At 33.9% G+C, this 15,000-nt stretch overlaps 1 protein-coding gene across 1 annotated transcript in view; it reads right to left on the bottom strand.

Moving 5' to 3' along the window:
• Window positions 1–9,915: 9,915 nt before the first annotated feature.
• LOC144962816 (uncharacterized) overlaps window positions 9,916–15,000 on the bottom strand; it is a 17,622-nt gene continuing 12,537 nt past the window's right edge. The window contains exon 2 of the mRNA XM_078896092.1: window positions 9,916–11,162. Coding sequence (XP_078752218.1) covers window positions 10,764–11,162 — 399 coding nt within the window. The 3' untranslated portion in view covers window positions 9,916–10,763. The remainder of the gene's footprint in view (window positions 11,163–15,000) is intronic.

Raw genomic sequence — 15,000 nt, 5'->3', positions numbered from 1 at the left:
TCTTGGTGTGTTGTTTTGGATAAGGGAGGGCATAATGGAGGACTTTATATCTATTATTTTTATTTCGATGTATTTTAATAGAGCTTCATAATTGTTAATCGGGTCTTTTATAATTTTTTTCATCGGTCCATCTGGGAATTTTGTTAAGATTCGTTTGCAGTAGCGGAGAAATTCAATGCTAAACGGCTGTCCATTATCGGGTCTTTGGATTTGGAATGTGTTGTTTTTGATGAAAACACGGTGTAGTGTTGAAAATAATTTTATCCATTTCGATGGGTTGGAGTGACAAAAAGTTGATTTAATTTTAATGGGTTGTGTAGATATAGTATGTCTGAACATACCTTCTTGTTCTATAAACTTATTCCAAGAAGAATTACTGGTCGGTTCATGCTGATACTGGAGCCAATTAGAAATGTCAAACAAATCACAATACTATTTCCGCCATTCACAACACGTTTTACATTGTAACCATTCTGTCCGAAGTCTAGTCGAATTTTACCACTTTTGATACACTCTTTGGCAAGAAATCTGACCCTTGTCACAAGTCCTATACTCCTTCTAGACATTGTCTGTGTTTACGGGGACAGCTACCACGGATGATGGATACAAGAGACGGTAGATCTAGAGACTGCGAGAGACCCGACTGACCTGTCCGCCATCTTGAACATACATACATACATACATACATGTACATAAATCGAAAGACGGATAGGTGGACATAATATAGACAAGCAGATAGACAGACAAAAGAGATTTTATTACGGAAACTTAACAAGCCTTTATTTATATGATGTTATTAACTGTTCTGTGAAACGAATCATGTGACATTTATTACCTCTGATTTTAAATATAGTTACGAAACGTGTGTGATTTGTCAAATAGGTATTTAGAACGGACACCTTCGCTTCTCTGGATTCCAACCAATTTAAATTATGATCAAGATAGTTGTACATGGCCTGTTGATAAATTAGCTATTAATCGTCATGCGACCTGACGTCACTAACTCAGACATTGTCGTCATCCTCTATGTCCTGCGTTTGTAACCGTGTTCCGGCTTTTGTACATGGACATTTTAACAAATAAGAACATATCTTTAATATATAGAAATATAAAAGAAGTTAGTCAATAGCTTTTACATTTATTTTTGTGGATGGACTGATAGGGTATTTTATGGTAACAACATTGAAGGTCAAACCCCGTTCTTACGCTACAGCGCTTAGAGTCTGGTGTCTCGGAGGTATAGCGCTATGTACGTTTTCAGCATTATTATTATTATTACATAAGTAAATCAAATAATATAATGAAAAAAATCCTAATTAGAAATAGTGGTAACAGCCCGCCCCCCCCCCAAAAAAAAAAAAAAACAAAAAAAAACAAAAAACAAAACATAAACAAACAAAACAATAACAAAAACAAAACAAAACAAAACGAAAAAGAAACAAAAACATAAAAGAAACCCCCCCCCCCCCCCCAAATTAAAAAAAAAAATCAACAAAAGACTCCCACCAACAACAAAAAACAAAAACAACTTTTAACGCACCAATTATTTGGGTAATTCTATCACACGTTGACTCAATGCTTATTTAGAAAATCTGCAAGGTCATCATGACGATCGGTCATTAATTTGACACTGGGAATTGCCATCTGGCCACCCAGTTGCCAGATTCAGTTGCGCTTTATTGCCGAACTGATTTTGATCGTTGAAGACTCAAAAGATTTGTCTCGATCTAGACATATTGATTTCCATAAAACATAGTAATATCATAATTAAAATGGATAAGTGCCAGTTGTAATAGCTTATATTTTCTCGCAAATATTGCGGGCTCTCGACTAGTAAAAAAAATAAATATGCATAGGATTGCTAATTATACGGATTCACCATCATGCTGCCTCATGTGTCCTGCCGAAGTAAAGAAAATATCCGTTCAATCCATCTCGAATTTCCTGTCAGGCGCATTTATAATTTGTAGTCTAACAATACCTGCACTGCAAACATCATTGCCACCACTACTACCGTTGCAGCCATAATCATCATACTACCACCAACACACCCATCAGTACCACCATTGCCGCTGCAACCATCATTATCATCATCACCACAATCACCATTATCACACCATCATCACCACAACCACTACCACCACCATCCACTAGCACAACCACTACTACCACTACCACCACCACCACCAGCAGCACCGCCACCACGACAACAACCACCACCACCACCACTACAACCATCATCACCATCATCATCATCATCATCATCATCATCATCATCATCATCATCATCATCACATCAAATCCATACAGACAATAATTTGACCGATACCTATAAATTCCTGTGATCAGTAACAAAACAATCAATCTTGACAGTAACCCACAGAGATCGCTTGTACGATGACCATCAACGGCCATTTTATGTCTCTCATCCTTTTCGGGACAACCGCAAAGTCGTAAAGTATGTTGCCTTGAACATGTACAAATTCTATTTTTTCTGCCTTCACTGGGGTTTGACGAGTGAATAACATAATGCACTATTAACGCTCTTCCAAATTCTATTCCTGTCCTCGGCATTTGTCTGTTTTCCTTAGTAACAATATCTCATATTTATTATTGATCGTCGTCTAAAAACGGTATTATGTCGGGATGAACTAGCAGCTGAAAATTGAATTCATTGATGTTTTGAGTTTAACTGAAATACTCACAACATCCGCCAGCCGGATATAACGTACCAACACACACAAGCGAGTGTAACCTTGATCGTTTATAGTCTTATTGATACAATTTAGTGTGAACTTATCACCAAAATAGCTATCTAAAGCAATTACACAGAGCTCAGTGATGTCAATTTTGATTCTTATGTTGACACATAAATATGAAAATTGGGTTTAATTTCTCTTTGTCATGGTGAAGAATACGTACTAGTACAAATTTTTACATTGCAGAAAATCTGACATTCTCATTTCTTCTCATTTTAATTCTAAAATAATTTTTCGGAGTCCAATTCATCCCAACTGACGTGCACATATTTGTAGGTCTGATAACCCAAATTCCTTATGTGTTCATTGTTGTAATAGAAATCTAAAAAGAAATGACGCAAAATTTTGTCCAATACAACAATGTTAAGCTAGGTCCATACGTGGGTTCGGATGTCAGACCTGCATATATGTTCACGTCGAGCCAAACGCAATACCGTATAACACGTTGGGTTACATATGTGGTCTATCCTCTCAAAATTTCTTCTTTTTCTTCTTCTTCTTCTTCTTCTTCCATTAAGGCCAAAGCTTCAGGCTGAAGATTTTATGGTCGTCATTTCAGTAACAGGGGCGATTTTTTGAAGTCATCAGTCGAAACGGCTTGTTTACAAGTGGTTGGTTTCGGGTTCCACAGCGGTATTATGCGGGGATGATTTAATAATGATTAAATAGACAGTATGCGTTTGGCTAAGAAGCTCACATCATTGCCATCTGGAAGTTTAACGAACCAACAAAAAAAAAAAAACTATGTGTAACCTTGAACGTTTATAGTCTGGTTAATACAGTTTAGTGAGAATTACTCATAAACGCGGATGGCAAAAAGCAATAACAAAGACCTGAGTGACGTCATCTTTATACTATCTAAAGAATCTGTAGTCAAAAACACGATAATAATATACTTTGATCATGTTAATGCGTTTTTATTGAAAGGATTAAACACAATTTCTTTAACTCGAAATAACTAAATGTTACCCATCGTCTTTAAGTTTATCGGTATAATTTGTTGGCAAAACGTGATACTTTGATCAAGTTAATGCGTTTTTATTGAGAGGATTAAACACAATTTCTTGATCTGGAAATGACTAAAAGTGACCCATCGTTTCAAACGGTATTATGTTGGAATTGATCAGACCCCATAGCAATGAATTTATACTCAAAATGACAAGCTATTTTGAGTTTTGCTTTTCTTTTTTTTTTTTCATTATTTTATTATTTTTTTTTTTTTGCAATATTATAAGAAATTGACTCCATTTTCCACCATAATGAACAGAAATGAACTCTAACTTTCATCGTGGCTATAAACTCAATTCCCAGCACCTAGTGGCTATGTGGTATTCTGGTGTGACACTCGCTTTCGGATCGGAAGGTCATGGGTTCGAGCCTCGCTCGGCGCATAGGTGAGTCCCTGGAAAAAGCTCTTTACTCACTTTCATCGTACTCAGGTGTAAAATGAGTACCTGGCCGTTAACAGTGTTGTGTCTATTGGAAAAAAAATTATAATATCGCCTAACAGGCGTCATGTCTCGTTCTACATGGTACGTATTGTTGTAAGTCAGTGTCCCTTTGTAAAGCGCTTTGGGCACGTTTAGTGGATATTGCGCTATATGAAAGCTCAAAGTTATTTTTAGAGCGTCCTGACAAAATACCGCTTTGAGACGGAGGGCATATAAAATTTCAGATTTGTGACCCATCGCTTCAAAATGGTGCCGGGAATGAATAAATGAATGAATGAATGAATAAATGAATGAATGAATGAATGAATAAATGAATGAATGAATGAATGTGGCTGCGCTGTCTCTTATGGACGCTTGTCGTGAACAATGTGCGTATTATTTCGAATGTTTCAGTCTGTCCTTTGTATCCAGCTAGTGACTTGTTTCGGAGTTATGTCGGGATTAAATGGCACTACAAAAATTGACTTAAGGGCCAGGTACTCATTTTACACCTGAGTTCGGTGAGAGAATGTGAGTATGGAGCCTTTTTCAGTGACTCAACTATGCACTGCTCAGAGCGGGACTCGAACTCTGTCCCTTCCGATCCGAAGGCGAGTGTTATCCACAAGGTGACATAGCCGCACGGAGGAATCTCCTATCACCCACAGCGTAAGTAAGCAAGCAGTTGTTAATGTCCGTTTAACGCCACAAAACCTGGAATACATTTGTGTCCATGAATCCTATAGCTCTCAAAGCCACTCATGTCCCATTCTTGTAAAGCGCTTTGAGCACGTTTAGTGGATATTGCGCTATATAATAGCTCAATGTCAATGGCGTGCATCCCACATTAAAGGTAATGTGATACTAAGCTGCTAGAAGCTGTGGACTGTAAACAGAAATGAACAAAATGAATAAAAAGCTTCTAAAAAGAAAAAAAGTACAAAACACTGAATGTATCGTCTTTAATACCCTTCTTCAGTCAATAACAAAAAGATTTTTGTCATTGGCTGAAGACGAACTCTGTTTTGTCTTTTGTTCTTTTCTCTTTTCGATGCTGTTATATTCATTTTTGATCATTAGTTTTCTCATCAAAGGTAAATCATGTTAGAGAAAGTCAGAAAATAAGACATCAGGTAAAAATAAGAATTTTCACTTTTATTTACACATAACAAATGCAGTGGGTAACAAATTTGGCCAAGCAACAACAAAGGGGATGTTGAAAATGAATGGTTGATGATGGAGTGGATGGTTGTTTGCCGTATTGTGACTAAATACATTTAAAAAATAAAATAGCCAGAAAATTTTACTCTCAATATTGATTGACTAAAATAATCATGAATTCGTCAGAAGGTCTATATTAAGTCAAACTTTTAAACTTAAAAAAAAACAACGGTTTTTAGACGTTTTAGCAAGTTGATGGTTGTTTTAATCGATCGACAATTGACGCAAGTGATTTCTGGCAAGTGAAAAAAAAATGCTTTGTTAAGATAAAGCACTTGTGTGGATGATGGCAAAAATGTTGTTGATGATAAGGACGAAGTATGGAATGAGGGTGGTTGATGAAGCCAATGATGAGATTAATGCCGATGATAACTGTTGCGATGGTTTTGTTGTGAGGATAATATTCACGATGATGGTAATGATAATGATGATGATGATGGTGATGATGATGATGATGATGATGATGATGATAATAATAATAATGATGATGATGATGATGATGATGATGATGATGATGATGATGATGACGATGACGATAAGGATAATGATGATGAGAATGATGATGATGATAATGGTGGGTGATGATGGTGATGATAATGATGTAAAAATGGTGATGATAGTGTTAAGAATTGTGTTGATATTCAAACGCAATTATGAAACTGTTGTCACCACTACAAATTTTAACACAGCTACTGTTTTGCTAGGTGTCATATATACGCCATTCGCTACTTTATAAGAATAATATACAGCTTGTAAATTCAAGATAACAATACATTAAAAGTTATCTTTATTGGTGGTTTTTACAAACTCCGATTTTCATCATTTATAATGAAATCAATAAGGTAAGACTTTAAAAGTAGGAATTTATGAGCTATACTAGTAAATGCATAAACATTATGTGCATTTTCCATTTTGTGTTGAATGTTAAATGACCTGGCTGTTATTTCTAAGTTACAAGCTTAATTTAGAGCTTAATATACTAAATTCTTAGCTAATATGATGATGGTGATGATGAGAATGACAATAATAACTTAATAGGTAAAAACCGAGTATTAAAAAAAACATCTCATGTATATAAAATGTATTTAAAATAAATTCATAATTCACAATTTTTAAAGCAAGGCACTTCACACATAAATGGATAAAGCTCATTATTTTGTACAAATTGATTGTCTGTCACTCATGCAATTGTGAACTCTTAACCCTTTAAAGGCAAGGCCGAATTTTTTAAAATCATGATTCCCTAATAAATGCTTTAAAACTCTGGTTGTAACAAAAGACCTGGTCGTTTTCATCAAGAGAACAGCAACGATTCGAAGCATGAGGCTGCACCGACGTAACTGCACTCTTGATGAAAACGATGAGATATGATGTCTGATGGAAGGAAAATCGAACCCCGCATATAAAGGGTTAAGGAGAATATAATACAAAGACAATGTGAACAATCGCCTCACGAATCTCAAAAATAAAAAAAAATTAACTTTAAATAATTCAACTAGCAATGTGGCACACCAAATCAAACAGTGCAATAATTTTTATGTAAAACAGAAATAAATCAACCAGCAGAAGAAAAACACAAAAACAAACAAAAGAACAGACCAACCAAAAGCAAAATTATAATAAAAAAAGAAAAAAAAAGAGAAGGAAAACAAAGAAACCGTTTATACAATATGAGAACTTCTATTACTAATTATACAAAAGTGGTAGTTGTTTGCTACGATTGTCTTTTAACACGTAAATATTCTAAGATTTTAAAATTTCCTCAGAGACAATGAGTTGATTATGAATTATGATGGAGACTTTCCAGAGCCCATACCGTATGGGTTAATCCTTTGTTATGTGTTAGAAATATCGATCTTGCTGTCGCGATTTGAACTTTTAGACTTGCAAGTGTACAATGTAAAATCGAAAAATTTTAAAGATGGAATGAATTATTCTTTGTTCATATTTGAGGCTTTCCAATTTAACTTGAACCACCCTAGAGTTCAGAGAGACTCCAAATTAATACCATTTGTGCGATCTACAGGAATTTACCGCACATTGAACATAGTTTTCATGATTCGGAAAAATACAACAACAAAAAAAAAAAGAGATTTATTATCTAAAGTTTGTAAAACGACATTTTCATAGTCAAATTCTTTGTCTACAATTTGATCAAACAAAAGCATCTTCATTGACTATTAAAAGCCACTCTTGATGGAACTTGTCGAAAGTTTTGCTTGTGATAAAAATGTTAAAAGAATAACCTTTTGAGAATTAGATTCCATTCGAATAATCAATTCATGCTTCAGTGTTATCAATCTGTCAGTTTTCATTATAAATATCGTATCTGCATTTGGGATCCAGTGGGCTAAATCGGTAGAGCGCTCCAGTCCAAAGCAAACGGATAGATTTCGATTTCGTTGGTTTCCCCCCCCCCCCCCCCCCCCCCCCCCCCCCCCCCCCCCCCTGACTTCGCTATCCGCCTAGCGACTTTATAGCCCTTATAGCAAGGTTTTGTTGCTGCCAGTTTGATGTAACATAAACCGTGAGAAATCCCAGTTTTATATGTCTTAGCCCTCTGAATTAGTACTTAAGGCTGCATAAATAATGGTTTTAGAAGAAATCCGGCTGTTTTCCTATTTGTCGATTCATATTTTGGTCTTAATCAAATGTATGTTCGATTTAAAGTTAATGTCAATGAGTAAAGCATTATCAATAACATTTTCAATTGAATATGATTACTTTTTGAAGCTTAAAAAAATTATCTTTGCTACTTTAAAGCTTAACAAAAAAAAATGGTTAGATAACTAAATATAATCTTAAGAAATTAAAATACATCATGACATAATAAGTTCTATTAAAAATAATTACATATTGTTTAAAAATACTGATTGAAATACGAGCATATAAACAACTAACTGTCACAAATTAACGAAAACAAAATGGGACACTGTGAAATTAAAATATTATTATCATTGATACTAGATCTAGTATTAATTTACTAAGAGAGTCTAATTAAAACGAATACAAAAATAAAAAAATAAAAAAAAAACAAGGGAAAAAACAGGATCAAGAATCCAAAGAAACAAAGTATCCCCGGCAAAGTGACAGCATCTTATGGTTACAATAATATAATAACGATACACCCAATTCACAAATCAAAAAGTAGAACATCTGTAAATCTCAGGTTGTATAATGTAATAAACAAAACCGCTTCAGAAAAAAAGAACAAAATACCAAACATGGAACGTTTCGGACTCAAAACCTTTCTTTAGCCAACAACATAAAAAACCTAATGAAAATATGAATACATTATTTTTTAAAAACAGATAGACGTCTATCAGATTTTTGAATAATTATTTATATTTTTATGCTTTTTTTTTGTTTTTGACTGAAGAATGGTTTGGGCCCAAAACGTTTCGTATTTGGTATTTATTATTTTTGAAGCGGTTATATTCAGTTTTGTTTATTACTTTTTACAGCCCACAGCTTCTAGAAGCTTAGTCTCACTAAATCTCAGGCTGTGCATTACGCCAATCAACAGTTCTAGTCAGGCTCAAGTTTTGGGATCATTGTCTTTCGTATATTTTCAAAAATAATAAATTCTTGATTGTTTCAGATAACAATGTATTTTAAAAATCTATAAAGGGCAAATGACATTCAGCAGTCAAATATCAGAATTCTTAATATTATATCTAAAAATTAATTGAAAAGGGACGAAGCCACTTCAATCGGCATAGATAATACAAACGAAATGTTATTCGAATAATTGAAGGATTCCTTCAATTATCTGTATTAAAATACTCTTTAAACATGCAGACTGCTTTTCGTTTCAATGACTCCATCAAAACTTACGAAAAAAATAATAAGTACCAGCTAACATGCAGGACTTTGCACAAAACATTTGAAAAAAAATCACGCAAGGGCGACACTTCTTCGAAAAGTTTGAAAAATGAACTTCAAACTTGGTAATTTCCTGCTGATAACTATAAGAAGCAAATCTGTAAAATTGGGATTTTAAAAGGATTCCCTCATCATTACATCTGAATACTTCATTACGCCTTAAAGAATTCTGCCAAAGGGAGAAAATTTCTCCATAAATTCTCTTCTTTAGTATTCAAGCTTCCGGAAGTCTGCCATCTACTTTGATTTGGGTTAACGACTGGTATGCATGATTAAAATATAACAATTGTTGAAATACTTTTTATTTCAGGGCGACAAATTATACTTCAATCATTAATTTGATTGTGTATACTTTGTGGAAACAAACTTATAATCTGATTTCTACATATATAAAACATTTTCAAAAAACACATCAATCTTAATAAGGCAATAAAAATGATCGTCCATCTCTCTCTCTCTCTCTCTCTCTCTCTCTCTCTCTCTCTCTCTCTCTCTCTCTCTCTCTCTCTCTCTCTGTCTCACGTTTTCATTACATTTTCAATTCATATATTCTTCTTATAAATTACAAAACCATTCTCCCAAATCCACTTTATGTGTCCATTTCTCTTGCTCTCTTTTCCTTTTCTTTTTTTTTTCAAACATTCTTTCTCTCCCATTATCTTTCACATCATTCATTCTAACTCGATGATATCACAAAATCAGGTGCCAACAGCGCTGCAGCCATCACAGTTGTTTAGTCAAGATACCAGTCACAAAAATCAGTTCATCGTATATAAAGGCGTTCACCACCTCAAAGAATAGAGACATTTCGAATCGTTCACGATCAGCTTTACATCTTTGTCAAGTCCATTAACATTTTCTGAAACAGTCACTATATAGAAATACTGTATTATAAATAAATGAATAAATGACCATAGGTAAAACCAATATCTCCGAAATTTGATTGAACAGTTTTTTCTTAACAAGTAAAGTTATTACTATACCACGCACCTTAGGCTGTTGACCACGTGACGCTTTCTCCTACTTTCGTTTCATTGATTATTTGGAAAAATGATTTTTAAAATATTCCCAAATCAACAGCATTTAGATTGTTTGACAGAACCAAAATAGGAAAACGCGCTTATGGTCGCCCTCTGAACGTGCATCCGTTCTATCTTCGAGACAACCATCTGAATTGTGACAGACATACCTGTCGATTTCTCAGACAAGCACTGGTTTCGTTCATCGCAGAATTCTATCTACACGAATTATCATTCCTTGACATCCTCCCAAACTGACGCTTCTATCTGCTTAATTTTGCATGCATGCTTATGGAAATTTGTCCTTGAAACGGAAGGTGAACTCCAAAACAATAAAAAAGCAGCATGGCCAGTCATATGCCAAAATATCTTTTTGAAAAGTCGCTGCAACGAACAGAAGCATTCACTGCTGTAAGTCAATAATTGTTTTATGCCAACTGTTTAAGAATCTACACCTTTTTCCGACAATTGCCCGGCGAAATCTTCCAATTGTTAAAATTTTGCAAGGTCAGAGGAGGCTTCGTTTCATGTTGACACTGTGCGATGAACTCTGCTTCCAACAGAAGCTCACCTTCAGTTTTGGTTTTCACGATGTACAAAAGGAGATCGAATGTTATTTTCTTCATATAACCTATTTTGACATCGCCGAAATAACCAAGACAGCAGAGGTAGGTGATGGCAGCTCCCTCTCCAGAGGAAATGTAGGTTCCACGAGCTTTATCAAGGCACATGCCGATGTCTAAATGATCTTGGTTCAGAATGACGCAGACATCAATTATAACACGCTCATTTGTTATGATGGGACCAGCCCCTGACGTCACAGCAAGAGCAGCGATCAGAACTAACATCTGAAATGAAAAGAGAAGAATATCATGAATTAATCTTAAGAATTTATTACTTAAGGGGCTGTTCAAACCACGAATTTGAAATATGATTTTAGATATATAGATGAATGATCATTTACCAACAAAACGTTTGCTGTTGTGTAACTCCTCCCAGTTTTAGTCTCAAAAAAGCTATATAGACACGAGTGCCAATATGCTGAAACTCAATAAGAGAATTGAAAAAAAAATTTAAGCCAGACTTTCATATATTGATTTTTTTTCATCATTATTCAATTCAATGAATCTCTATTTTAATCTAGAATATTTCTATTGTCTAATCACGCAATGATATGTATTCCATGAGTAAGGAAGATAGAACAAGCCAAAGAGTCCAAGCGGAATATGAATTAAACATTTCGTCACGGTCTCAATTAACTCAGTAAATAAATTATTGGGACAAAAAGAAAAGAAGAACAAGAATAAAAACTAGTCGATGTCACAATAAAGATAACGAGAAGAAGAAGAAGGAGCTGAAAATCATAATTTCCACAGATTGTATTTAATTTATCATTCTACTGATTTGAAATAATCCCATTGTAATGTAATCACAATTAGAGAAAAGTTGTAATTTAAAATTGGAGGGTCTAGTATTGATAAACAATGAATGAAAGTAAAAACGACGTGATTAGACAACATTTTAAGTCAAATTCATTATAAGACCACCCATTATAATGATGATTTTAATGACGTTTAAAAAATAAAAAAAAAACAAACAACGAATCCACAATTTGAATTCTGAGCCAAAAGGGGTCGTAAATGAATACAAGATATACGGTCCTTACTTTTCGCTACAAAATACCTTTACGACAAACGGCATACCAAATATTTTTTTTTGAAAGACGTCCACATAAACTAAAGATGTTCAAGCCCAGTTTTGAAGGAGACACAACTCAAGAAGCTAAACTAAATATTTGACAAAAAATGCCTTCTTTTTATGCGTTTTTAGTAGTTATTCCGTTCATGAAAACATGCTTCAATGTTTTGCTATAAAACACCAAAAAATAAAAATAAAATAATAATAATAAAAAGGGAAATATGAAATCCCCCAAACGCCAAATGTTAGTCTGTATCGAAGCAACGAAATTTAGAGGCAGGCGTATAACAACAGTACCAGTTACCATTATAACTATTTGAAAAGACGGAGTGACACAACATAGAGATAATCATCGAAGGAATGCCAGGTAAAGCGTATTGTAAACAAACCAATGTATGGCAAGTATCCGCAACAAACATAAAGAAAATGGCCGAGGCTATAAGACTTGATGATAGTGTAAGGTAAAGGCAATGACTGACAGTAAACTGTAAAGTTGATTATAAAATATATTACATTTCTTCAACCTTAAAAGTAACCAAAAAAAAAAAAAAAAAAAAAGAAATATGAAATCCCCAAAACAACAAATGTTAGTCTGTATCAAAGCAACAAACTTTAGAAGCAGGCTTATAACAAGCCGTTGGCCATTTTACACAACTGCATTTCACTGGATCAGCAACTTGATTAGGATATGGACGATCTCTTGTAATGTCTACAGATCATTACAAAAGTTTAGTCACGTGACAATGAAATCTCTCAATATTGTATATAACTTATAATGAGATATTTACACCATAAGGCTAGCGACGGGTCAAAACATACACAATAATAATAGCATTGAATAAATAAACAAATTGGCACAAAACGTTTACTCTAAATTCTAAATTTATTTTTTTAAATTTTTAATTGTGATTTTATTTCGCGTTATATCCATTAAATGTGTTAAAAGCGCCTTACAAGGGTCCCTGGCCAGGGCCTTCCGATCCGAAAGCAAGTGTCATACCCCAAGACCACATAGTCGCACATACTCTAAATATCGATAAATTAAGATCAGTTAACCTGAGATTCATTGGAAGTCATCTTAATCCATCGATATTTGAACAACGTTTTCGAACCAAAATGAAAAATGGGTTATAAGACGAGTAAAGATACATTTTATTAATCCATTAAGGAAATTAAATTCGTATTTGAAAGGAAATAGATAAATGAATAAAATGATTAATGGATAATAAAATAAACAAACAAATTAATGATTAACTTGATAAATACATAAACGTTCAGCTCAAAAAATATGTTATGAATAGCGATTTAGCATGCGAGCTAAAGATCAGGTTAGTTTAATCATGAAATACGAGTATTTACTTTAAAAAGCAAATAACAACACAAGATAGTAATATGATATTGATAAACCAATAAGCCTGAGGTGTAAACACAAATTTGACAGTAACAAAAATTACACAATGTATTATTGTAAAATGCACTTTTTAAAAAGAAGAAAGAAAGATAAGTAGAGTCAAATATTTGAAAAATGATAAATTATAAACATCAGGTAACTTACTCTGCTAGCAAGTTTCTAGAAAAGAAAAAAAGATTGTGGCTCACATGCTATTTACTAATGCTTTTAGTGTAAAAAGTAATATGAAAAATAATCCATTTGATTAAGCTACTTGGGTAAATCCGATACATTTGATTCGTCAAAACAGTCATGTACTCACTGATTTTGAAGTGATTTTGATAATGCTATTGATAATGATGAAGATGATGGAGGTGATGCTGATAATGATTATGATGATGATGGTGATGTATTAGTATTAGTATTATTATCATCATCATCATCATCATCATCATCATCGTCATCGTCATCGTCATCGTCATCATCATCATCATCATCATTTTCTCATCAAAGTAAACTTATTTTCAGCTCGCATTTCAACATTTCCAATTACAGCTTGTATCGCGTAGTCCTACTATAGTTTTTGCGATTGTTTTAATTTATACTTTTGTGAGTGAGAGGGAGAGAGAGAGAGAGAGAGAGAGAGAGAGAGAGAGAGAGAGAGAGAGAGAGAGAGAAATCAGATAAGAGTAACATCTCATCAAGCCAGATTTAGTTTTTGTCCTTCCTGTTATCCGGCACCTGGGTAGCTAAACCCAATATAAACCTGGCATAAAGTTCTTTTTGATAGACCGGTAATAGTATTCAGCAGAGAGCAACAGGTAATTTATTAAATCGTTTCTACATGGAACAGAATAAATTATGTCTTCGTGAGCTATAAAACTCTAATAAATTATTTTTCCAACTTATCGCATCAAGCCGATATCATATTATAATGATATAGCATTTGAGGAAACATTGATTTAAAGTCAATATACAATACGTTATTAGATTTTGAGAAACAAGTCTTTTCTTAGTTTAAAAGACAACATCTTTCCCCAAATAACATCACCGATTTTGATTAAAACTGTATTCATTTAGATTTTATATTCATTGATCAGTGTCATGTTCACCACGATGAGAATCTGTATTGGGACTTATGATATTTTTTAATGGATTATCCTCGCAATACGCGATAAAATGAGTATAAGCAATTTTTCAAAAGACGGATTAACGACAAACTCGTGATAACAATGTGGCATGAAAATACTTAAAAGCATTAACTTAAAGACACAATTCAACGGTAGAACAAAACACACAGGAGATGGAAAAATTACCATTGATGGGATATGAAACCGAGACACATTGATTGGCACTCATCTCTTGGCAAGGAAAAGAGACAATTTTGTGACACCCCCCCCCCCCCTTGGTGTAAATCATTATGTCGGGTGAACCAGTTGCCAAAACCAAAAACTGATTTGAAAGCTAAATTGTTCAAAATGTTTGGTTTTAGATTTTTGTCATTTTTTGTCATATTTATGACAAGAACTCGATTTTTAACATCTAACTCATCCCGGCAAACTACCGTTTTGAGGCAATGGATCACAATGACTTATCCC

This window comes from Berghia stephanieae, chromosome 1, assembly GCF_034508935.2.
Source record: "Berghia stephanieae isolate SIO BIC M18660-M18661 chromosome 1, UCSD_Bste_1.3, whole genome shotgun sequence".
Classification (NCBI taxonomy): domain Eukaryota; kingdom Metazoa; phylum Mollusca; class Gastropoda; order Nudibranchia; family Aeolidiidae; genus Berghia; species Berghia stephanieae.
Note: the sequence above shows the minus strand (reverse complement) of the source record. Positions and strands in the feature narration are given on the sequence as shown.